General features: G+C 40.7%; 1 protein-coding gene across 4 annotated transcripts in view; it reads left to right on the top strand.

Moving 5' to 3' along the window:
* LOC117936830 (SH3 and multiple ankyrin repeat domains protein 1-like) overlaps window positions 1-25,951 on the top strand; it is a 38,839-nt gene that overhangs the window by 1,167 nt on the left and 11,721 nt on the right. For 2 of the 4 annotated variants that reach the window (XM_034860242.1, XM_034860240.1), the window contains exons 2-16: window positions 9,862-10,459; window positions 13,662-13,865; window positions 16,125-16,196; window positions 16,285-16,393; window positions 16,606-16,757; window positions 17,522-17,689; window positions 17,984-18,025; window positions 18,705-18,821; window positions 18,927-19,004; window positions 19,186-19,252; window positions 19,493-19,668; window positions 19,826-19,956; window positions 20,988-21,127; window positions 21,562-21,675; window positions 22,232-22,310. In XM_034860242.1, coding sequence (XP_034716133.1) covers window positions 9,965-10,459; window positions 13,662-13,865; window positions 16,125-16,196; window positions 16,285-16,393; window positions 16,606-16,757; window positions 17,522-17,689; window positions 17,984-18,025; window positions 18,705-18,821; window positions 18,927-19,004; window positions 19,186-19,252; window positions 19,493-19,668; window positions 19,826-19,956; window positions 20,988-21,127; window positions 21,562-21,675; window positions 22,232-22,310 — 2,144 coding nt within the window. In that variant the 5' untranslated portion in view covers window positions 9,862-9,964. Of the gene's footprint in view, window positions 1-9,861; window positions 10,460-13,661; window positions 13,866-16,124; window positions 16,197-16,284; window positions 16,394-16,605; window positions 16,758-17,521; window positions 17,690-17,983; window positions 18,026-18,704; window positions 18,822-18,926; window positions 19,005-19,185; window positions 19,253-19,492; window positions 19,669-19,825; window positions 19,957-20,987; window positions 21,128-21,561; window positions 21,676-22,231; window positions 22,311-25,951 lie in introns of those variants that run through there. The other 2 variants (XM_034860243.1, XM_034860241.1) reach the window with 2 other exon arrangements.

Genomic DNA, 25,951 nt, shown 5'->3' with positions numbered 1-25,951 from the left:
GGGGTAATTGATATAGATAACATAAGGTAGAAATCAGCCAGGGAGGTGAAAGGAATATTTATACTTGTGCTTATGTAAAACCTACATTTATGTAATACCTACTGTATATTAATGTTATCCAGACACTTACAGTGTTGTATTACATTTAACAAATTCAAACGAGAGCTCATCAACACCCACATTTCACACACTTCTTTCGCTGCGACTTGTCAAACTTGCAGTATTTATGGAGTCAGCTGGTGGAAAGGTGGAAACCCTCTAAGGACTCAAGAGAACTATCTCTCACACATTTGCATACATTGATACACACATACACACACATACACACACACACACACACACACACACACACAACCAAACGCCTCTGTGCACTTTCATCCTACAGCAGCAACATAATTGACTTTGCACAGTCTCCTAAGACCTGCCCAAAACGCTGTAATGCACAATAAGCAATACTGGCTTTAAAAGCTATTTTTTCTATTGGCAGAGTGGACCTGAGGGAATTAATTTGGAAAAGGACGGAAAAAACCAGGGCAATTTAAAACAGAGTGGACACACTAAGATTAATGGCTTCCTATGAAACACAGAACAATTGATTATAATGGAACAAAGAATGTTGGGTAACGTTATCAACGCCAGGGAGGGACTGAGTGATCATACTTAATGCCCAAAGACAAGTGATGCCAAAAGACAGTGTTGTAATGAAACAATCGAGTGGAAAATGAAAGACATAAATTACACTGAATTGGCCAGAAAGCTTGATGCGTCCGTGGAGATGTTTGTGTCTCTCTGATTCAGAAAATTACCCCACCACTGCCTACTAATTTCCACTCCATCCTGTCATGCTGTTCTTTCCTGGCCAGTCCTGTTCTGTCCTCCGTTCTCTGCAGGAGGAGCATGAGTCAATACACAGGCCGGTCAGTGCAGCAGATGTGACAGTGCTATATAGTCCAGTAATTCTCCAGGGTTTGGTGTGGAGACAGCGTAGGACTAAAGAATGACATGCTGAGAAAATATTTTCAGTGACAGCTCACTGCTGGGGAGTAGTACAGTTAGACTATTAGCTGCAAGCTTCTACTGTATCTATGAAGCAGAAATGCAAAACCCACAACAAAACGTTCCTAAAATCAGTCCCATGGGAGTGTTAAACTGGGCAACAGCTGTGTGGAGCTAAGTCTGCGCAAAGAAATGCCCCAGACCATCTTCGGTGGTCTTCATTTAAAGTGACATCAAAGAACCTTGAGAAGTAATTTCATGTTTAAATAAAAATTAGCATCTAATATGATTTTGAATGAACTTGTAATCGTTATTTGTGGAGCTGGTAGTCTCATTGTTGTGCTCATTAAGATAATACGGGAGAGAAGAGCTGTTTCCTCTGACTCCGCAGGCTTTTAATATCACATACAAAGAGATTTCCCCCAGGGAAAAGATCTGGAGGATTGCCGTAAGCCTTGAAAACAGAAGTCAGCAAACTGCAACACATCCACCATTATGAAGAACTGAAATAGCTCACGCTTTACAACTTACAACTAGTTCATATTTGCACAGATGGCTCAGAGAGCAACAACTGGATTTTAGATGCACTGATTACAGGGAAACACTTCTATGTACTTGCCCACGTTTAAAGCAGGACACCAGTTAGAGTCTAAAGTGTGTCGATCAACAGGAGTAATACATCACACGATGACAGAGTTGTAGCACAAGTGGGTGATTATAGACATTTAGCTATAGGATAAAATACCTCATTAACCTCACTGTTTGCTGAGCAGTCTGTTTCAAGCCAGCAGGGTCAAATGGCACTTTAGCTGGTGTTTTTTTTGCTCAGTTTAGGGTTATAACGCGGTAGTGTAGGTCTGATTAGAGTCAAGCGGAGGTGTAAAGAACACGCTTTCCACAAAATATCTTGGAGGGAAAGTGCACATTTAATGTCTCCATTGCATTTCCTGTCTAACATCCAAAGAGATGCTCTCCCAAAACAGATGACGGTCCCATTTGATTGCAAATACTACACGTATCCCCACACTTTCTCTTACCATCTTTCTTATTACACAATCCTAAGTATATAGTGTAATAGTCATGAGTAGAGTATAAAGTTAAGAATGAAGGATCTTTATGTCTGTAGAGCCAATTACGACCCATTACATGGTAGGTGGATGAACTGTAATGAGGCTCGACAGGCATCGACATGGTCCTCACTTTGTCAGCTGTGTCTAACCGCATTTATTAGTATCTTGTTAACTTTTGTCTCTCGGTGTTACCTTTATGTCAATGGACGTGCAAGGTAAGTGAAACTGTCACTAGTGGACAGTCTATTTGTGGGTATTTATCTGCCATAAAATCATCCTAAAGCCTTAATCCTGCACCCATCTCTGTGTGTCTGAATAGTTTGTCTGTGGTCTGCTTCATTGTATTTGAGGCCTGAGGTCTTCAGTCAGCTCTGGGACAAATATAAAATGTAAAAGATGCCCTTGATAAGTTACTTGATACCAGGAAATGAATAGAATAGATGTACATATGTTTTATTAGAAATGTTTGACTGCATTGGCATTTCCTGCCTTCATTTGTTGTTGTGTTGCGAAATAGAAGGCAACCGGCTGCACAGTTGCCTTTTGAAGTCTCTGTTTTCATGACATTTTAATACACTTTGTTACATCATGTGTGGAGAGTGAAAGGGAAGTTTGTATTATATGAAATCAGCTATTTTACATTTGGTCAGCATTGCATATATATATATATATATATATATATATATATATATATATATATATATATATATATATATATATATATATATATATATATATATATATCAGATAATCAGTCTAATTTAGTAGAGACTGGATGTTGTGCGTCCACACAAACTAGTGTCATACACCTAATTTTGGTTTCAGTGCTACTACAGACATGTGCGCGTGGAACTGGGACCTGGTGTCATTTCATTCGTTGCTGAAGGGAACACTTCATTACTAAACAGGAACAATGTGTCTCATAGATTGGCCCTCATGAATGAACTCATTAAACTGATATACTAACAACTGGGAAATAAGTTGTTCTAAGACATTAAGTGTGCTTCTTCATTAATAATATATTAAGACTGAAGGTGCAGATTAAGTCATGTTCGCACAGTTTTAAACATTTTATCGTGCAGAGCTTCTCAATCTTGGAGTTGGTATCCATCACGGGGGGGACTTGATTTGGAGATGGGGATGTGGGAAATTTATAAAACAGAAATCTCTGATTGACATGTTTGTACAAGAGAGTCGACTTGGCATATATTTGACTTTCTATATCATCCATGTATATCTTGAGGATATAATACAAATCTATACTACACTCAAATTCATATAACTTTGTAGACCTGAAAACGGGATCAAACCCCAAAACCGGAACATATGCCAGAACCGGTCAAAGTTTAGATTCCTGATTTAGGGATTTCTGTTGTGAATGTGTACGCTTTAGCTACTGTATCACACGATGTTCACGGGAAGGGGGAAGTCTCAAGTAGTGCAAGGGATGTTCACTCCTAAATCAGTGCTGCATTGAGGTCTCCCAGTCCATCCAGCCAAGTTTAGCCCAAGCAAGGCCCTCAGCGCATGCTCCACCTGACCCAATTATATCCAGTCTGAGGGGAAAGAGAGCCCACTTTGATCTACACGAGACCGCTAGCCAAGCTCAAACTGACTGGTCTGGCACTAAATGCTGCTTTCTGCTAAACATTCAGTACACATGTGCTTTGAGTGCTGCTTAAAGAGTCACACTTTGAATGTGAACACACCGTATGTGTGTATGCCCATGCACACATGCTCTGGACATCAGGCGAGCGGTGTGTAACCTAAAAAGTAAGCTGTGGCCCCTTTTTTCTTAAAAAAGATTGTGAGGTAGCGATAGGGAGGATCAAGCTGAAACGCAGATCAAAGGAGCAGCATGTTTATTGGGAAATAGAGAGCTAGGAGTAATTATTTTAATTATCCATTTAATTACTGATTAGCAGTGTTATCGTTTTTTGCATGATTAACATCAGATATGCGATTGACTAACAGACTATCTGTTTGTGTTGGATAGGAGCAGTTCCCCTCCCCCACTGAGGGAGCTGCCAGAATGGGTGCATGGAGGATTAATTTCTTGCTGGTATTGTTATCTGCCTGTAAAATGAATGAAGGGTGCCGTGATTGTCAGTTAAACTCTTTCATTTCATCTGATTTTATCAAGCACAGATTTAATTACAGCTTGAAAATGCTGAGCTCTGTCATCACAACACAAAAACATACAAATCAGTGGCGTTCCTCAATACATTTGAATGCTTATTTTCTAAGTTTTAGAGAACATAGACATTAAAACTTAAATGATTTGTCCACTGTATTGAGCTTTGGAGTTACCTTTTAATGAGTGCTGATGCAACAGACACAGTCATGGTACCCAATTCTTATACCCCAGCTTGGCCCTTCCCCCTTAAACTCCTACGTCAGACCACCACCCCCAGACCTGATGGCTAATGATGCACCATTCATGTAAACCAAGGGCCCTCTCCCCCCAGTTTAGTGACTCATCCAGTCACTCCTGTGTTGGAGTAGGCTTAGAGTGTTCTTGACGGCTCCTCATCACTGGCAGCGTGAAAGAGGCCGAAGGGTGGAGACCCAGTGAAAGAGAGGGATATAGAGGACAAAACTTGGCGCTCCACTTTTGCAGGACGTAAAAGTGGGACAATCTGTTCCTTGGATCCTCTCCAATTCTACTTTCCGGGGACCGATACACTGAAAATATATCTATACTCATGCTCTGTCCTACATAGGGAGATAGTGAGTGAGTGAGAAGAGAAGAAAGAGAGACTGACAAAAAGAGGAACTAACAGTCCATTAAGGTCTTTATAATATATATTCATTTAAGACTTGCCAAAAGACACTGTTACAGCAAACTTTACAGAGTACTGACAGTAACATATTTTAAAGATCATTTAAAATGATATTTTTATTAATATAAATGCAGTAAAATAGGTTGACACATTGTTTTTCATTGTGCATAATTTGCATCACAGTAAACTTGAGTTTGACTTATTAGCCCAAAACAAACAATGTTTTGTTTATATGGAAACCCCAAGGAACAAAATAAACCAAATGAGCCGTGAAGTCATTACCACAACTTTGCTGCGCTTTGCAAAAAGTAAGATGTGTAGAAAAGCTCTCAGAGAAGACAAAGACGAATAGAAACAAGAGATATCAGCGACCTCTCTGCTAATCTCTCCATCCATCCATCTTAGCTGTCCAGGTGCTCAAGGAGGGTATCTATCTCTGTCCTCGTTATCATGATTAACAGTTCCATATTCTTCATCTTGCTCTCCCTACATTTCCTCACTGTCTGTGGACCAATGTCGGCCCAGATCTATCAAAAGCCTCTCTCAGAGTCTCTACGTGGCCTCTAATCATAAGAAGTCAAGCTGCTCTATCAGTCTCCCAAGGGTAAGCCAACTTGCCAACTTCTGAAATCTTCAGATGTCCCTGTTTTCTACTCTATTGTATGACTGACCCAGGTTTTGAGACTGGAGCTCATACGCACAGAAAAACAATTTTATTACAAAATGACATAATGTAGTGCATGTTTAGACATGAAAGGATTCTAGGATCACATTTCTTTAAGTCTGACTTAAAACAGTAATCAGATGCCCATATGAACATGTTTTGGTCCCTGTAATCATTCCTTCTGTTCATACTGGCCATTAAGAGATCCTTCCTAATGGGCTTTAAGTGATTTTGGATCAAATTAAATTCTTTATTCTCTGTAATAATACAATTCATAGTTTATCTGAAGCAGATAAAGTTATTGAAATTAAGTGAGTTAATTCAATGTTCAATGTTAATCTTTTAGTACAAAATGTTTTCCTTGTGTTAGATCCCTCCACTGCAGCTCAACAAGAAAACAAGGTCACAAAAAGCAAATAGATGATAGATATATTGCAAAGGCCTTAGAAAATCTCAAACTGTATTATCCTTTGCATCACATGTTTACAGACTGACTTATAGTTGATTGCAGCCATAAATAGACAAGCGCACTGCGTAGATTTTGTTTGCACAGGATCTACAGGATTTTTAGATGTGTCAATGTTCCAGTCATACAAATTAAGCTTTTCGATACAATTGTAACGGCTACAATAGTTATGAGTAAAACATTTAAGTGATCAATCTTGCACACCACAAGAGAGGAGTAGCTTTCTGGCTGTTATCTGTGTATGGTGGCTAGCATTTTCCACAGACCACGGGAGCCGCTCTACGATGGCAAAATCAGCCATCCCAGCAAAAATAAGAAATGTAATCAGGTTTTAAATCATTTTCTGTGTTCCTGCCCAAAGTAAGAAAAGAAAAGTAGACTAAGCCTTAAGTCCTTTCTGACATTACAAGCAAGCAGTGAGTGGCTAAAATAAAAGAAGATATTCAGAGTGAGACAGTGAAAACGGAAATTTCTTCCACTGGCAGAAGATGGAGAAAGGCTGTTCTTGTCAGGAGAGGGAAATTCATACGTTTCTGCCACCACTGTTCTCCCAAGAGAAAGAAAATTCAAGACTAGTTGGAAAGCCAATGGCCAGCACAGGGACAGGAGAGCCAAACAGCTGGCAAAAGCAGCAGAGCGTAGGAGTTGAGTGACGGGGTGGGGAAGGCAAAAGCGACACGAGTTGTGACGTCCATAATGAGTTGTACAGGCTGAGGAGAATGTTTCAGGGGCTGTGATTGGGGTTGCCATAGTAAGAATGTGAAATCCAACAGCACTCGTAACATGACTCTATCCCATATGTCATCCTGTTTATATTCTCACATTACTGTTGATTTTGAAACAGTTCTCCCCTTGCTCTCATTCCTTTTCCAGTCACGGCTGTCCTATCCCCGCTTTTCTTTTCTCAATCTGATTACTCTGCTTTATGCTAACTACAACTCTCACGGTCTTTCTCTCTTGTGTATTCCCCTTTCACTTTTACATCCCAATTATTAAGCTCCCGTGTACTCGCAGCCTGTCCTTCGAATTCCTTATCTTGGCTAGTGCAGACTCAATGTTGTTCAATATTTAATGACACTTTGTTCATGAATCAACCTCCTCTATTCCCTCCTGTTGTACTTGAATGATACTGTTAATCTCCCAAACCTTGTGAGTGTTAAGACGCTGCTCTTTGTCAGCTTTTGATAAGAGAGGTTTTTGGCCTAAATGTGATACATGTGAACATTTTAATCATTCATACAAAAGTGGCCAGTGGTTGGTCCTGTAGTGTGATGTTCCATGTGAATACAGGCCATTGGTAACATTGGTTCTTTTGATTATTGTACCATAATAAGCACTGAGACCCTTAAATCTACTGCCAGTGGAGAAAAATTAGTTTGCCAGTCAAACACTTTTTCCAGAACCTTTCTTTGTGCATCTTATCCCATCCCCTAATGTATTGTAAGTGGCAGATACTTTTTTCCTCCAGTTTTCTCTTTCCTTCCTCACTGGTTCACTTGCTCTGACAGACGCTGTGGGCCATCCTGTCACTCTCAGAGTAAACTGGGGATTCAACCACAACCAGCCCTGTTCCCTCTGTGGTAACGCTCTTTTGCGCTAAAAAGCTTGACTAGCAGACTTACTTTAGGCCGTTAACAGACCAGGCTTGGATTGTTTTGCATTCATCTGGTCAATCATCCAAACACTGCTGACTTTAAGCAGTAATTATTGCTTTTAAAATAAGGTTGTCTTGGAAGATACAGTAACTACCGTTTGGATCGTTCCATTGCATGAAATAAACTATGATAGTGTGTATTTGCAGGGATTGGCCAAGTATTGTACGTATACTGTCCAAATTCTAGGTCAATCTCTCTTTGCCACTAAATATTTTCACAAATTGGATTGTATTTATTTTCCCTAAACCCTGACCCTATATCAACCCATTGGTTCTCAACCTGATGGACCCCTATCGGGGGGTTGCAAGATGAATAATGGTACAGGAAAGCAGAAAAAACACATTTCTGCTACCCAAAGTTAAGCTTATGTTTTCAAACTTCTTCTTTTTTTATGAACTGTGAACAGATTGCAAGGGGTCACGAGCCAAACATGTTGCCCGAACAAAAAACCCAACTCCTTAGCCTAACTCCTGACGACTACAAAGACATGCAGACACATTTTAAACTGAGCAACTATCAGAGGTGGAGCCAGTTTCGAAAAACCAAAAACCAGCACTTTTCTTCTTCTTTAAAAAAAAAAAAAAGCAGTTCTCTTGTTACGGTATTTTGAATATGAGTATGCTATGACCTCTTCATCACATGTTGCTGTTGGATCTCTGGCTGTTGGCTAGCTTCTTCATCTCTACGTTATTATTTATGTCAATTACAGGCCACTGTAAGCCGTGCCAGACACCTGTTGATGCCCTTGGTCACCGATAGAGGTTGATATGTCAAAAGTCATAGATTTACTTTACTACTACTATTACTAGTGCCCCTTTAAACTTCATTGACACCATATTTTCTACATATTTTACTAAAAACTGATTGACTCTTAAAATATTTGCATGTTGGTGATCCTTGATTGAATGAGTTTAGATCTGTGTCCTAATTTCATCTGATATTTTATCAGTTCCATCTGTCCTGATACTCATCAATTTCAGACTCCCAACTCATTCGATATTCCGAGCACCAAACTGGGAGATTCCCTGCGTCATTCACCATCATTAAGGCGGCTGTTGGCAATGGTCCAGATCTGCATGATGGCAAAGCCCCTGTAGCCAGACTTTACCACAGAAAAACCAGGACAGAACATATGGAGGCGCCAGTATGCCAGATCTGAAACACACTGAAGAAATGAAACCACCTTAAAGCAAAAGAATCCACCCAAAGACACTGTTTTTTAAAATAGTTTTGTATTTGTGGGTCAACTTTATTGGTTCATAGTATTTTTCTTCTGCCTGCAGATATCTGGCAAAATGCAAAAGACCTGACATCATGTTAATCAGGATATTTTTTATACTGAGTCTAACCAAACAGTTCACTCCTACTCCAGCTGAAGGTGTGCTGGAGGGTATCAAAAAAAGCTCTGTAGCATAATTGACATATTGACACATTCACCTGGCCATAGGCTGACTACACAGCAACAATAAATGCAAAAGCCCCATGTCTTTTTTGCAAATCCATGACCTCGCCTTGGCGAATAAACCAACTTTTATTTGGTTTAAAGTACACCGCCAGCCATAATGTTGTTATTAAAGCTGTTAGAACTGCATCAAACTTTGTGTGACAAGTTCAGCCCTGTTTCTGGAGGTTGTCACAAAGTATTGTGGGTATTAGTATTACCTCACTAAACCATGTCAACGTGGTCAAGCCAGTGAGTACGCCAACAGGTTAGTCACAACACCTCCTTTAGAAACCCCACCAGCATTACAATGACTGATGATGTTTAACAATGTACATGTATCTAAGTATCTGAGAGTGGATTTTTTTTTTCTTTAAGGAGCTCACATTTAGCTGTTAGCCCTGGGTTGTGCCTCAGACATAGGTTGGCTCCATGAAGTAACAATGATCTTGACCTCATGTCAAGCTAAATTTCATATCCAAGTCATTCTCTTCTGGAAAGAACCTGTGATGCAAATTCACAGAGTTTATATATAGCATGTATTTCATCAGCCTGCTATTCCCCTTTGCATTCCCAGTGGCTAAATGGAAAATGTGGACCAGCTGTGTGCTCATTCACACATGTGGACTTATTAGCATTGCTGGTGGCTATTTCTTCTAGTATTGCACGTGTCTTATTACATACTTTATAACTTTTTGCTAAGTTACACTATTGCTACACACTATTAATGTAATGCTCAGAGTTAAATGACCAAAGTTTACTCCCTTCTCTGCCTGTTTCCCACAGCATGTTTCTAAGGATGAAGCCAGTCTCATGGGATAGCCATGTTTTGTCTCCATGACAGCTATGTCACTCAGCCCTCTCGGCAGTGACCCCTACACAGCAAAGGATGCTGGGAAATAATGAGCACTTTTATCCCGGTCAGGATGACAAAGATGGGGAGGATGAGGAGGAGGAAGAGGAGCAGGGAAGAGAAAACAGAGAAGAGGAAGATGGAAGTGACACAGAGAATGGAGGGTTAGAGGGTCTGGAGGAGGAAATGACGGGTGGACGACAATCCTGGGAAGGGAAAGGTGGCGAGGTGGTGAAACCAGCAGCCATTGTGGTTGGTAGACAGAGAGCAGACCGACCACTGAGGCCGGGCAACCTGGTCAATCGGGGTATTGCATACATGTCCAATCAAGCCCTGCTACATCATCAACCAGCCAATAAGCAACAGCAGCATCTCATCGGAGCCAATCAGCAGCATCATCACGCAGGCCTGAACGCGATGCAGAAGAGACGAGCTCTCATGGAGCGCAGCATGACCACAGTGGCTCCCATGGACGACACTTTCCTGACCATGATGGTGTTCCGCATTGGAATTCCTGACATCAAACAAACAGTAAGTGCATGTTCTCCAAAAAAAAACTACAGTTTATGCAAACATTTCATAAAGCAAAGACTACACATGGTTCTTCTTGACCCTTAATCTGACACTGATATAAATCTTCAAAACCTGGAATCGAGTAAAGTCGAGACAGACAAAATTAATGTAGCACAGGTCAGTTCCTCATGTCTAAAATTTGTGAGAAAAATAGAAAAAGGTTGTAGAGCTCAATCAAAATCTAACATTTAAAAAAAAATGTCTCCTTTGCAAGGAGGTCTTTCCAAATGAGGAAGTAGTTCAAGCCAATTCTCTGCGGTATAACTGCCTCAGAGAGAGAGAAAGATAACTTAAATTTGAAAAACTGAATTTCTCTACAAATTAAGGATAGCTCAGGCTGCTTTGCAATGTCAAGCCAATGATGCATTTGGCTTCTGTAAGCTTTACGGATTCTTTTTTTTGTACAGACAAAACCAAACTTGTTTTCAATAATTTTACTGCAGTGTTTTCCTCTTCATCTGTTTCAAGTTAGTTGCTAAGAAGAACCAATGGGTGCTTGATACATACAATACATTTTATTTACTTATTTATTTATCAGCCAAATTGTTTGCACAATTGTACAAACACATCCCTTATTTCAAAGCATTTTCATTCTAGTCATGAATCCCAAAAGTAAGTAGGAAAACACACAGACCTTGACTTGTGTTGAGCAACGTGCCAGGGCAGACATTCCCTCAACTCCATGTAAGAATCGACCTTGGGTCAGCTATGGTCATAATTCATTTCCAAAACTGAAGTCGGTATCAATTCACACTTACAGCAGCTTTCTGCTGTACTGCAGCGACAGGTGAGAATTGGCCCCCCCACGCACGCCATATCCAGATGAGAATGATAGATGGACAATCTTCTTTTCTCCATTTTCAGCTCCCTGAACATGCTGACTGTTCTACATGTCAGCTAATCTGCCCTCAATATAACAGTAATTGCTAATTATCTAATAGGTTTTTAATGAGTTTGGGGAGAGCTGGGAAAGTAAGAGACTCTGGGAAAGAAGGGATATGTGGGAGTCATATGTGTTGCTCCTAGGTCTCCATCATCCACAGGCATCGTATTCAACTCTGCAAACCCCTGACAAACAGACCTTGCAGCTGAAATAATATTGAGCTAAAGAGAGGGAGAGAATATTAGGAGCTTGTAAAGAGAGTGAGGGGGGAAATAAAAGACAGCGATGGGGAATGAATAAGCAACAAGGAAGATACATGCATTTACAAAAACCTTAATACTGCACGGTGAAGGTCTAAATAACTACTACCAGAAAATCCTTGATTGTATAAAAGTTTCACTTTAACATACATTGTACAGTACATTAGACTTATCTTTCAATGATTGGCCACTCAATGTCTCTTTCTAACACACACACACACACACACACACATGCACACACAGGCACACACACTGTGAAAATGTATGTGCAGCGGTGCTGTGTGCACATCCTCATCATGTGGTCTACCTCCCAGGGACCACCAAGACATTGCTACGGCAACGGGTGCCTGCCTTCACTAATGAACTGGTTGCCATGCCAATAGAGTTGGCAACCCTATTAAATAGTGCAACCTGGGGGGGGCAAAAGGGACATGAAAGTGTGCTGAGCTCTGCAATTTTACTTACAGTTCTCCGAAATGGAACAATAGCATTGATGTATACATCTCATTCAGAGCTCCCAGGCCTGTTGTTAAAATCCTGGTCAGCTCTGTCCTTGGGCTCCAGATTTTAATAAGAAAAGGACAGAAAATATCGTCTTCCTGTGTAAATGCAAGAAAATGTAATAATATGAGGATATGGGCAGTGGCCAAATCAGCGTGAAATCTAGTTAGGCATACTAGATACACATGATACATCCATGGGATTTTTTTATTGAGGCCAGCGAGCCTCTGGTGTATCACACACATACAAATGGCAAGAGGCGAGGGAGTTTTTTCCTTCAGGGCTTTGTTGGTTCTTTTTTCTTCTGGATTGTGGCGCAAATTTGACATTATGCATGCAGAGATCAAAGAAGAAAAACACAAAAGGGAAATATTTATTCCGATATAGAGTTTTAACTTCTTCATTAGGGGTAAAAAGAAAAAGTGATGTGAACATAAATAGACCCCAATATCCTGATAGCACAGACCGTAAGGATAGCATAAGTCATCTTATCTCCACAAATGTGGCAGATGATTTATTATTTAAAAGTAATGCATTCATATTCTGCACACGCCCCATTCTCATGCATTCATCATTCACCAACTGATATTAATGCTACATTATTAATCCCTAGTAATAAAATGCCATTGACCAGCTATTTAACAAAACTGACTACATATAGCTAAATTGTGTGTATTAATAAAAAACTGTGTGCACGCTCAGGCAGTGGGGGAAGAAGTATTCACATCCTTTATAAGAACTAAAACCACACTGTCAAAAATACTAAAATTGCTCAATGCAGAAAAATTCACACGTTTTGGAAACGGGAAACGATCAAAACCGTTATGTGTTTGATTCAGCCATACTTGTAAGCCTATGTATTATTTGGAAATAATAAAACGGATTTTTAAACTACATGTGTGTGCTAAAATGTTAATTTGTAAAGTAATTAGTAACTAAAGCTGTCAGATTAATGTAGGGGAGTAAAAGGTACTATATTTTTCTCTGAAAAAAATCACAAGTAGACTAAGATCAGAGAAATAGTCTAAAAAAGATTATAGCTTATATTATGAAGCCTAACACTTAAAAGCAGAGTCACTAACCGGGGGAACACTGGGTCTGCTGTCCCGGGCCCTGGGCCTTCTCAGACCGTGGGGGGGGGGGCTAGCAAAGTCCTGCTTTTAAAGCTTGACTGAAGATGAAGTGCAGAAGTATTATCAGCAAAATATGCACAAAGTATGAAAAGTAGAAGTCATCCTTTAACTAATTATGTAGAGTGGCCTCTGTTTTATAGTCCTGTAAACTAGTTAGCCATTAGCCAATTAGCTACTTGGTTAGCCTGCTGCTGCTTGATAGTACCATGGTTAGAAAAAAACGTTGTCATCTGTAGTTTGAGTTTTTGGGGTAAACCGACCCTTTCATTTTGATACATGACATTTTCCCCTTTTAAAAACGATGATTTCAGCCTCCAGAGCACGTGTGTAAATAAGAGAAACATTAGCTTCCTGCTGCCATGTGGTCTCTGTGTGTCTGTCAGAGGTGTCTCCAGTTTGACCCGGACTGCACAGTGTGGAGCGCTAAGCAGCAAATCATCTGCTCCCTCAGCGAGTCGTTGTGGGACACCTACAACTACGGCCTCTTCCAGCCGGCTGGAGATGGACGGGATGCCAAGTTTCTGGAGGAGGAGCGGGCCCTGCGAGACTACTCACAGACCTTTGAAAAAGGAGTGCCTTACCTGGAGGTATGGTCGGACATGGAAATAACAAAAAAAAGAATTAGTAGCCAGGATTTTAGATTTACTGTAGTCATGAGTCCAAGTATCCTTGTAGCACCAACACCCCAGAGAAAGTTTGGACTAGATGCTAAAGATGAAGAGTCTTTTACCGTTAACTTTTCAGTTACATTGTCTATCAATTCTATTCCCTAAAATAAAAAAGTAAATGCTGTTTTAGAGACTTTTCCACAATCTGGTGAGAAAATACTTGATAAATGTACTTGTTGGCCTAAAGGTTGTCAAATGTAAGTATACAAAGTCTAAATAAATACTTCACAAAATAATCACAGTCATCATATAATATCCCCAAAGTGTTGCTACAACCCCCCAAATCCCACAAAAGATACAGAGGACATGACTACTGCACTGACTGAGTGCAGTCTTTATTGCTGGACTCAAAATACAGCATTGTTATCGCCGCCAAAATGCATACAGGAAAAAAAGTTTAAGCTTTTGTTTGCATCTTTCCTCTTTTACCACTTCTCTAGTTTGATGACATTAACTATTGCACTGCATCATAGTTTGAAAACGTTATTGCTCATAACTAAGTAAAAACCATAGGAATGTTCTACAATTGCAGACAAATAACTCAAAAGTTCACTTTTTTATTAGAATTCCCTTGTTCAACAAAGTAAATGAATGAATCTTGACAAAAATAATATCCAACTCATGGATATAATTTCATTCTGTGTTTTATGTAACCTACAAATTATATTATGTTTCCCCACTTTTTTGGAAGTGGGCTGTGAGATGACATCAATACGAAGCTGTCATGCTGTGATACAATTATCTCACAGTGCCCTCTGGTGGTCCAGCTTCTGTAATTGTTGATGAGCTGGGTGGGGCTGACAGAGTATCCGCATTTAGGGTTTGGCTTCAAACCAGAGTGTTTACATTCCTGATGAGGCCTTGTAACTAAATTCTGCGCTACAGCAGAATGCATCTCGCAGCTCCATGAGTGTATGTATTTATAACATGAGTAATGCCATTTTGAATCACTTCAGTCCTTGAATCAGTATTCACGACTACAGAGTAGTTTCTGTTAGTTTTAACTGTTTACCACTACTTACTTATACGTACATTGTATTTATTTTAATCTTCAGTAATAGGCCAGATTGCTCCTTTTATCCTGGCCGAGAACATCTCTGATGCATGAAATATGCAGTGGTATCCTGGCTGTCTGAGGTGCACCATGTGGGCCAGTTGAGCTGTCAGCTGCCAGATAGTTTGCAATCACAGTATGGTACTGGAAGTAAAAAAAAAGCACATCCGGTCGGAGAAAGCGGAAGGCATATCCACCTAGATGCAGCGCATTCACCTTTTGAAGGTTGTTTTTTTTTATGATTCTATGGGGTTTTTGAAGGCTGATTCTCTAGAACAATGTTTTTAATTTCCCCACCTCATTTTTATTCATGGCTGAATAGAGACAGCTCTGAAACATTTTAGAGCAACTCATACAAACTACCTCCATTAAACCATAGTATAGATGTTAAAATAGACGTATTATCAGTGAGTACATTATATTATTGTATTGATCTATGTCGGATCCTATGATGTATTCCTGTAGGGAACCTTTCCATAATGTTGTCAGACACTTAGAATAACAATCTCAGTCAGTGGCTCATGTAGTTTGTTTGCTGTGGAAAAAGAAAACTGCCCAAAATACCCATATATCAGGTCTGTAAAATAGATTTGATGACCATTTGTATGAATATTCAACATTAAGTTGATAATTAATTATCTCCTTTTGTTGAGAAATTACCTTTTTTTAGTACACTTTCAGGCATTTCCAGTGCAGCTTCACTGTATGTGTCTTTTTTTAAGCTTTTGCCAATAAATCTGATTTGTATTTTAAAGAAATAACTCATGGAGCTGTTCCAACGACTCTGAGTGGGAGAGTGAATTTCTGGGAACAGTGAGAGAGGAGAGTTTAGCTGCAGTTTACAAAAGTAGTGGTGTTTTAAAGCTACGGTACATTGACTACATTCAATGATTTGGTCAAAAAGCACAGGACATCTATAAATATATACAAAAAATCTATTTTAATTCAATTTCAATTCCCAGCTTTGCTTTGCTGCTTTAAAAAAAAAAGTTCAAATTGTAAAACAATGTCTGAAGTACAGATTTACAGCAAAACATAATACTCTTTTTGTTATTTCTACTATGAACACTATCACTGACAAACTGATAAATCCTATTTTTCAAACATGTTTTTCTGGTTCTCAGTTTAGGTACAAAACCAGAGTTTATAAGCAGACGAATCTGGATGAAAAGGCGCTCTCCAAACTCAGCACAAAGGTATTTCTTTTTGTGTGTCTATTGAATATTTCAGGTGCACATCATTTCCACTCAGACATTCTTTTCCTTCCTTTTCTTTCCTTCTCAGGCCAGTCTGAAGAAGTTCCTGGATTACATTCAGACTGGAGCAATAGACAAAATGGCAAAAGTACTCGATAAAGGTCTTGATCCAAATTTTCACGACCCTGACAGTGGAGGTGAGTTTGTCCCGATCCTGTGTGCTGACACACACAGTGGAACTCACATTTCTTGGCTATATTCATTCTTTGATTTCAAATAAACGTTTTTATAAGTGGTATTGAGTGATGATATGAAATACTATAAGAATAGTAAGTAAGAGAGGGTGGAGTTTCACCTACGCTTTTCTACCTGCAATCTTTCCTGACCCCTTCCCTCTTCTGTGGGTCAGAGACCCCGCTCTCTGTGGCCATGCAGTCAGGCCTGCAGGCTGAAGGCATCAGGTTGCTGGTTCAGGGCGGCGCTCATTTGGACTTTCGGAGCAGGGATGGCTTCACGCCGGTGCACAAAGCTGTTAGGGCTCACAATCACGCTGGGCTGCTGGTAAGGACTTTTAATTAAAGTCACATACAGATTGCAAGCACACTTCAAATAGGACAGACAAAGTGGACAAAATAAATCAAATGCTTATTATACAAATTTATAGGGTTTAGGTAAAGTCACATAAACATCTTATATAAAAAAGTCTCTTATGTTGCAGTTAATAGATTGCAAATGCTGCATCAAATGTGGGAGGGCATTAGAGTGTAAGATGATTTGAAGTATATGACAGTTCCCTAAATACTGTATGGATAACACTATTTATTACTATTAGTAGTAGTAGTAGTAGTAGTAGTATTAGTATAAAGTTCTTTTTTAAACAATGCACTTGCAATAGGAACAGACTAGTTTGCCTTTTTGCAGCTCTGGTAGCTTCCTAATGTGGCTTTCAAGCACCACGTTAAAGCCACTTTTATAGCTGACAACTGCTAAATATGACCCAGCTTTGTAAATGTGTTTCTTTGCCAGGAAATTAATTAATTTGCATATCCCTGCTTTAGCTTCAACATGCAGTATCACACTACCTGGTAGTATATGAGATATCCGATGATAGATAATCCCTGGTTATTACATAGAAAATTATGCTAAGGGATATACTAGGAAATGTAGTGATATATAATCATATATATGTATAAAATTATACAATTGACTTAGGCATGAAAATGTTGTGATTGTATTGATCAGCAGCAGCATTACAAATAAAATAAGGGCCCAGCTATAGACCCCATTCTTCTTTCTTTTTCTTTTCTTTTGTCTCTCCTCGCAAGGCTCTCTTGTCCCTCGGAGCATCTCCAAACTACAAAGACCGCTGTGGCCTGACCCCGCTGTATCACACTGTACTGACAGGGGGCGACACCTCTTGCTGTGAGACCTTACTGTATTACAGGGCCAGGCTGGGGACAAGGGACGAGAACGGCTGGGACGAGTCCCATCAGGTACCACTGGACAGTTTAATATGATAAATCTATCTATCTGTCCATCCATTGATTACCATGTGGTTTCATCATTTTCTTCTTTATTGAGATGTCTAAGCATCTCTGGTCTTTGTCTCTCTTCCTGTAAACTTAAGCAATGCACCAACATGTCCATGTCTGATATGTGTGTTTGATGTCACGTACCATTGCCCTCAGTCTCTTTCAGCATTTTGTTTTTCTCAACCGCTCTTCTCAACCTTCCTTACTCGTCTCTCCATTCTCTCTCCTTCCTCTCCTCCTTTTCTCTTTCCATAGCACAGGGATGAAGAGGAGTTTGGAATGGAAGAAATACATAAGGTACCCTTCTTCCTACCATCTCATCTTCCTCGCCAGACTTTCAGTGGAAAATGCACTGAGAATTGTGATGTGATAGAAAATGCAGATACACTGAATCAAGTAACATTGTTTTCCTAACCTGTTCTGGGTCATCTCAAGCTGAGTCCAGTTCAGAAAGAGCATTAGTACTATCTCTTTCTTACTGTAGATATGGGTGCATTGCCTACATTATCTGTCTCTGTGACATTCTTGTTAATTTGCGTTTGTGCTGCGAGCCGGTTGTCATGGTATTTTATTTTGGTTTTGCCATGCTCTGTGTTTTCTTTTACTTTGTACGTATCTTGTGATATTTTAGTCCCTGCAGAAAAATATCAGGACACATTTCCGGCTGCAGAAGACTCATTTCTGTTGTTTTGATCATTTTTGATTACTTTCTTTTCACTGTGGTGCAATGTATTTGCCTCTGACCTGTTTTGCTATAAAAGTAATCATGGATCCAAATGGTAAAATGCATGCATCATCTTTCTCTTTGTATCTCTTTTGCAATATATATAGTATATATATACCGTATATATATCATTTTTGCCAATTTTGATTCTACTGAAACAGCCGTGTATGAACTCACCCACTTCTGTCTCTTTCCATACTTTCCAAATGTGACAATTTGTGGATATTTCTATTACACTCTTGACACTGAAAGGCTTGCCAGAATGGCTTTGCCCAGCATTTGGAGCATCTGCTGTTTTATGGGGCAGACACCTCTTCTCAAAATGCCTCAGGGAACACTGCACTTCACATTTCTGCCCTGTACAACAAGGCAAGTATGGTAACAGATTCCCATATATGAAATCGTTATTACCATAATTTTACTGCTGTTTTTAAAAAGGTGTTAACTCATTACTTTCCCTCTCTGAATGATCAGGAGAGCTGTATCCGTGTTCTTCTGTACAGGGGAGCAAACAGGGAGGCAAAGAACAAGCATGGTCAGACCCCTTTTCAGGTAAATGCTTTAACTATCAATTAAAACTACGCATTTTTACACGTTTGCGATGGGAAATTTCATTTTTAGAGTATATTTGACCAACAGTTTTGTCCAAAACTAAAAGAGAAAAAGAAGACAACTCAATAAAAAAAGAAAAAGCAATAGCTGGAATAATTCAACGTTTTTTTTGTATTTGCAGCTAGCTATAATGTCTGGTCACTTTGAACTCGGGGAACTCATCAAAAACCACAAAGATTCTGACGTAGGTAAGCTTTTGTACAAAACTGTCTCTCCTGAGGAGGCTATCAAATGGTACAATCAGTTCCCAACACCTGCTTTTCTTTGTCCTTTACTGAATCTATCATGTATTTGCTCTTACAATCTCACATTTTTCCCCCTAACAATCTACTGAATTTGTCCCTCCATTTCATCCTGTCACATCAAACCCCACTGCCTTTCCTCACTTTCCTAAACTTCACCTCTTAACCTCACACCCCCATCTTCAGTGCCCTTTTTGGAATCGCCAAAGTATGTACCCAAGCGAAAAGAGAGCGCCCACACTCTGCCTCTCCCCTCACTTCATTCCCACCCCCTACTGCGCGCTAACAGCGATAACTCCATGACCCAGTCTGACCCTCTGGCCCTACCCATCAAGGCTGCAACCAATCCCAACCCGGGACAGGTACTGAGGACCATTAGGTGGATGTTCATCTGCTGGCTCTTTGTGATATTAGACATGCTTTGCTGATGCTACATTTCTTTTTCAGTCTTTGACTCCTAGTAAGTTACAGAATCAGCTTTGACGATCTGTCTTTATGGGACTTGTTGTGTTTGTGCAGGGACAGCGCAGGGCCTCCATTGGCATTAGAAGCTCCAGCAGCCCCAGAACTCGTACCCGCTCCCCATCCAGAGGGAGAGGAGGCCAAAGTGACACAGAGGAGAGGCACCGGCAGCCAAGAGGCAGACAGGGGTAAGGAGCCTATTGAGGGACATGAAGAGAGGGAGAGGGCTGGGTTCTTAGTCTGAACAGGTCATTCAAGGCCATCTACTAACAGGGGTCATTCAATATCTAGTAACTATCAGTTATATGCAGGAAAAGTATTATTTGTGTCTCAGAAGCATTATGTGTACTATTTTTAGCTGCAAGAATGTCACCTATTTTAAGTGTGGGATTGATGGACATTTTGTTGTTCTGTAAGGCAACAATGATGGAGGATATAGTAAAGGCCTGAAAACAGTCTACCGTCCACAGCCATGATCTGTGAGGCTGCACAATGGTGCTTACAATGATAATTGTTAACATGCTGTTGTTTACCATGTTCACCAGCTTAGTTTAGCGTATTAGCATGCTCAAATTAGCAAATTAGGACTAAACATAGATCTGAGGAAATTGGTTTAGCAGGTATAAACTAAAGTATTGCACAAACAAAAAGGAAGATTTAGACAAGATGATGTCACTAGGTACGCCAGATCACCAAAGTCGATCATGGTTTAGGAACTGTGTATGTACCGATTGTTGTCTTGATCCATTCAAAAGTTGTTGAGAGACTTCAGTTTGAATCAAAGTGGGGGACTAACCGACAGAGTGGCATTGCCATCTCTTCTAGTTCTAGTGCGTGTGTAAAAAAATGCATAAAAACATTTATCAAATTTATCCTCACATCCTTATATACTAAATTGCATTAATTTCTACCCTACATTCATTTCTTGTATACTAACTGCAAAAAGACTATGCAATTTAGAGTATTATTTATTAAAAGATAATACTACAGCACAGGAAAAAAATTATTAAAGCACAGAAGTGATGCACTTAGTCAAGACAAGATTGCAGCATACATTCTTACTGTTGGTATGACTGATTAGTATGACTCAACTACTGACTGTGTCTGACAAGCTGTATGTTGTCTCACTTTGTCTCACTTGTTTTTGCACATTGTGCTATGCAGTCTTATCGCTTGGTTTTGTAAGAATCTCTCTCTCCCTCTCTGTCTCCCTCTGTAGTGCAACCTCAGCGGGCGGTGGGGGAGGTCAGATGAAGCGTATGTACAGTGCGGTGCCAGGGCGGGTTTATGTGGCCACTCGTGCCCATTCTGCTAGCGGAGACCGAGAGCTCTCACTTAACAAAGGCGACAAAGTTAAAGGTGAGATGGAGCCAAAACTTACACTTGAAGTGATTTATGAGCATATGAGGAGAAAACGAGCACTACACTTAATTTTAGCCAAGTTGTTGTTTCCAAAACATTCTCCACTGCAGATGATTTTGTGGATTGTTGAGATATTTAACAGTGCAGCTGCAATACAGTCCGATGCTGAAAAATATTTGAGCTACTGCCCCTAAAACATCAACAGAGGAGATGTTCATGAGGAAAAATTGGACTGTAAATAAGAGAAATGAGGAGCACCTTTTCTCAGTGGATCTTACAATGTAATAATTAAAAAGGTAGCTTAAGGTAAACAAGGAAGGTTAAGGTAAAGATATATAACAGAATAAGAGTTTGTGACAGTACTACTACCAAAATCACATGATATCCATGTATTGATGCTATTCATGTATCTGTCTTTCTATCTGTCTTAGTGTTAAGTGTAGGAGAGGGGGGCTACTGGGAGGGAACAGCGAAAGGTCGCACAGGCTGGTTTCCTTCAGACTGCGTGGAAGAGGTGGCGGCTCTAAGCAAAGACAATCGTCCAGGTAAGACAAAACTAGCATCTTTTCACTATGGAATTGAAAAGAAATTATTCTGTCCACAGCAAAATGTGTAGCCTTTTGGGATTTTGCAGCTGACCTATAGTTAAGTTTTATATAAAAACATTTTTTTTTTTTATCACTCATTAACTAAAAGAATATGGATAGTTGTGAGATAACTCAACAAGGCACGATAATAAGAAATAGAACATAGATTGTAGAAAGGTAATGCTGAAAAATGGGTTACATACTCCCTTAGGCTGGAATTATCCTTTAGGTCACTATAACACCCAGCGCATGTCAGACATTAACCAGCAGGCCCTTTCGCAGCAGACAGTAAGTGGCACATGTAGAACACAGACACTTACTTTTCTCTTCTTTTCACAGCTGCACTGTTCACGCAGCAAGCATATGCCACGTAGAAGACACAAAAATAAATATGTTTGATTCGTTTGTGCGTTTTGCCAAAGACACAACACTTCTACAAATAGACAGATAAGGTGTCATGACAGAAGCTGAAGTTTTAAATGTGGCATGTGTTTTTACTGCTCGTGCCTTGCAGAGACGCGCAGTGAAAAAGCCAAGAGGAAGCTTTTCCGTAACGTCACTGTCGGAGCCTACGATGGCACTGACGGCCCCAGGTAAGAAATGTTGTCATGACCTTTAACACTCTGTGATCGGTTTATAAGTATGTTGCGAAAGTTTAAACTGCTGCAAAAGTGTGTATGTCAGGATGATTATGTTTGTCTTCCCTGGAATGTGTAAAGCTATCCCCAACTTTTCTCGCAACCCAGAACAGGATACCGCGCTTGGAATATATGGACCAATCAAATAATTACCTGATTGGCTCCAGCTGCTGATATAGTTCTAGCTGTGGATTGTGGATCCCTAGAATATGGGCAGCTCTCTGGTTAATTAATGTAAGGAAAGACTGTGAGGCGAGTCATGGTGAAATAGTTGACACACTCTTGTGTTGCTGGTAACAGGAGGTTCACGTGTGTGTGTGCGTGCTCACTTTTTTTCGCCTATTGTGCTTTCATGTCTTCCCGTGTGTCTGTTTTCTGCTGATCCTGAACAGTTTATGTTCTCTATTTTGCTGCGCGGACACATCAACACTGAACGCGCATAGAGCAGCCATGTCATTTTGGGCTCACCCTCTTTTGGCTACCCCTGGGTAGGAGGTACTTCTCCTCCTCCATGTCATCTTGCTGAGGCGGCTTAGCCCAGGGCAGCTGCAGCTGTGTACTATAAAGCTATGCATGTTTGTTTGAGAGTTATTGAGTGTCTTGTGAATGTTTATTCATCATCCTGCTGATGAGTCATGAGAAGGCTGAGACACCAAGCGTTGGTTAGGTCCCTGGGCTAGTGAGAAGGACTTACCAGTCGCCACTCCAGGGTTTCACAGCCTCTTACACATTGGAGCTGACATGACCCTTGTGCTAAGCCACTCTCACTGTCATTCGAAAAAGGCATTCCCTTTAATGCAGCTGCGGTTGTGTTCTAAATGGATATAGTAGCCACTGGGGTTATTGTGGTAAGCTGGTTAAGAGTAATTGCGGCACCGTGGTGAAGTGGTGCTCAATTAAGAGCAAGGTGATCCGGAGCATGTTCCCTCAGTGCAGCTAGGCAATTGGGAGAATGTCAATTATAGAGATAGAAAGAGGAAAAGTGTTTGTTCGCCTGTGTGATGATGACAGCTCTACTCTAGAGGAGAAGAGGGAGCGAGAGGAAAGTTTGCACGTGTGTGTGTGCGCATGCGTGCGTGCATGCGTGCGTGCGCGTGTGTGCGTGCAAATCCAGGGAGAGAATCAGCTGTTAGTATATCTGTGATACACCAGTGAGTGGATGTGCAAATGCACTGTCTCTCCCTTTGTTGCCTTACATTTATACCCATCCCCCGCATCCTCACACCGCAAGTTCAGCACTCCATCTCCTCTATTTGGCAACCAAACCCTCTTCCTGTCATGTACCAGCAGACACACGCACCATGCAGTATCTCCCTGTTGTGATAATCGCTGGTATTCTCTCCCTTCTTTCCTTCACATTGTCTTTCTCTTGTCTGAAGTATGTGGGGTGCACCCCACCTCTCTCTCCTCCACTCTCGCGGCTCTCTCCGGCTGAGCTCTCGCTGGAAGACCGGGAGGAGGGAGGAGGAGGAGGTGGTGGTGGAGGAGAGAGCGTGCGCGAGAGAGGAGGGGGGGACATGGCAATGGGGGGATGCGGAGAGAGAGAAATCTCTCTCTCCCTCTCTTCTTCGTGGCCGTCACTGGGCCCCAGAAACAGGAGCGTGTGGTTCATTTACAGGTAGCGGCTGTTTCCTCATTCATTGGCTGGCTATGGATGTGAGGAGAGGACAATGGAGAGAGGGGAGAGGTAGATGATGCTATTGAAAGGCCGTGCCTTTTCAAAGACAGACTAATAAGCTATGTATTCCGTGCGTGTGTGTGTGTCTCTGACTGTGCGTGTGTATATGTGCGTGTGTCTTTTGTATTTTTTTATGCATGTGAATATCAGAAGTGGCTACTGAGACTCTGCAGCATGTTTATATCAGTGTTTTCCTCCTGTGTGTCTTTGAACGCTGTGTGCGTGTGTGTTAGTGCATGAAAGGGAGCACATATTGATGCATTTCAGTCAGACAGTGTGGGTGTATTTCATTCTCTTTGAGTCATGATTTCTTTAAGCAGATATTTTCCATTCACCAGGACTCCATTTATTCCTGTTCCGTTAAAAATGCTATTGTTACATCCCATATTTTTATGTATCCTTGTTTGCGGTTTGTCATTTCTTTTTGAGTTCTAATTTGAGATACCGGTAATATCTGTGTGTGTGTGTGTGTGTGTGTGTGTGTGTTTACATGCATTTGTGTTCATGTGTGTGTGCATGTGATTATATACACTGAATGAAATATCTGTGGTTTTCACATGTAAGTGCTTACGTCATAGTGTTTGATTGCTGTGGAAGTATCTCTCCTGTACATATATTTATGTAAATGCGTTGCATCTACAACGACTCCATCCACAATCTATGTCACTGACATCCGTCAAGTGCTTCACTTGTGGTGTGTGGGTATTGTCCCCACGTTCAGGATGTAAATGGTTAAAAAGCTGCCTTTTTCTTAGTAATTGTGGATAGAAGAGGATGACTCAGGAGGGTACATAATAACTCTAGTCTTTAGTAGGCTCACAGCTTCATTGCAGAGAGACTGTGTCGTACTAGCCAGCAGGGATTAACCAGGGACTTTTATTTCCTGTTTTTTTAGTGGCCCAAATTGGCCAGGCAATCGTGGTCATTGTGGTGACAGATAAGATGAATAGCTTTAAATATGTAAAAAGACATCAGGTGTGTTACTGCGAGCCAGCAACACAACTTAGAATCACCTGGAGGACCAACGAAGGCCATTTTTCCCCTTTGTATAAGTGGAGGGATGAAGAGCCCAATGGATCCGTCCACCCACTCCTTGCTACTTTGATCCTCGGAGAGGGAAAGCATGGTGGAGGACAGGGTGAGAGAAAAGAGGAATGAGGTGTGAGGAGCAGATGGCTGGAAGGCGGCTGTGCGTTGGCGAAACAGTAACATTGATGGAGAACACACAAGGGATGGACCTCAGTAGGGGAAACTAGCAATCGTCTGTTCAGTGCTACAGTTACGACTTGGTGTCGAAGTCTGGATCTTCAGGCCTGGAGGCCAATGCTCACGACTCTGCTGTACCTCTGTGATTCCACAGCCAAACTTTATTACATGCTCTGCCAGATTAAATACACAAAACCTTGCTGAGTCTTTGCTGTAAGAGACGGTGTGGAATACAATATTACTGTTATTGTTATTTTAGGACCAGCATACACATGGCTGTTTCAGGAGTGGCGGAGGCAGGATGAAGTTGCAGTGATGGGATCCTCTGCCAGACAGAAAAAAAATCGAGTCTGCTGCCTAAGACCTAAAAGTAAATCAAAATGTTGGCATTTTTCTTGTGTTTTTCTAAGTGGTTACAAGTTACCCTGCAGACCTGATTGTCAGGCAGACAATCAAAGGGTTGTATTTTTAGTTTAGGTTAGATTCAGCACCACGGTTTTCTGCCTGATGACTCAAGTGAAGGAGAATTGTAACTGAGAATTTGTATGCAGCCCTGAGATTTGCAGTGTCTGACACATTTAGCTTGAAAAATCACATTTACGTTTACAACTTCTCATAAAGGTCCAGGTGTGAACCCATATACAGTGGGTACGGAAAGTATTCAGACCCCTTTAAATTTTTCACTCTTTGTTTCATTGCAGCCTTTTTCCAA

This window comes from Etheostoma cragini, chromosome 21 (genome assembly GCF_013103735.1).
Source record: "Etheostoma cragini isolate CJK2018 chromosome 21, CSU_Ecrag_1.0, whole genome shotgun sequence".
NCBI lineage: Eukaryota > Metazoa > Chordata > Actinopteri > Perciformes > Percidae > Etheostoma > Etheostoma cragini.
The sequence above is the reverse complement of the archived record's forward strand: the minus strand, read 5'-3'. Positions and strand labels throughout refer to the sequence as shown.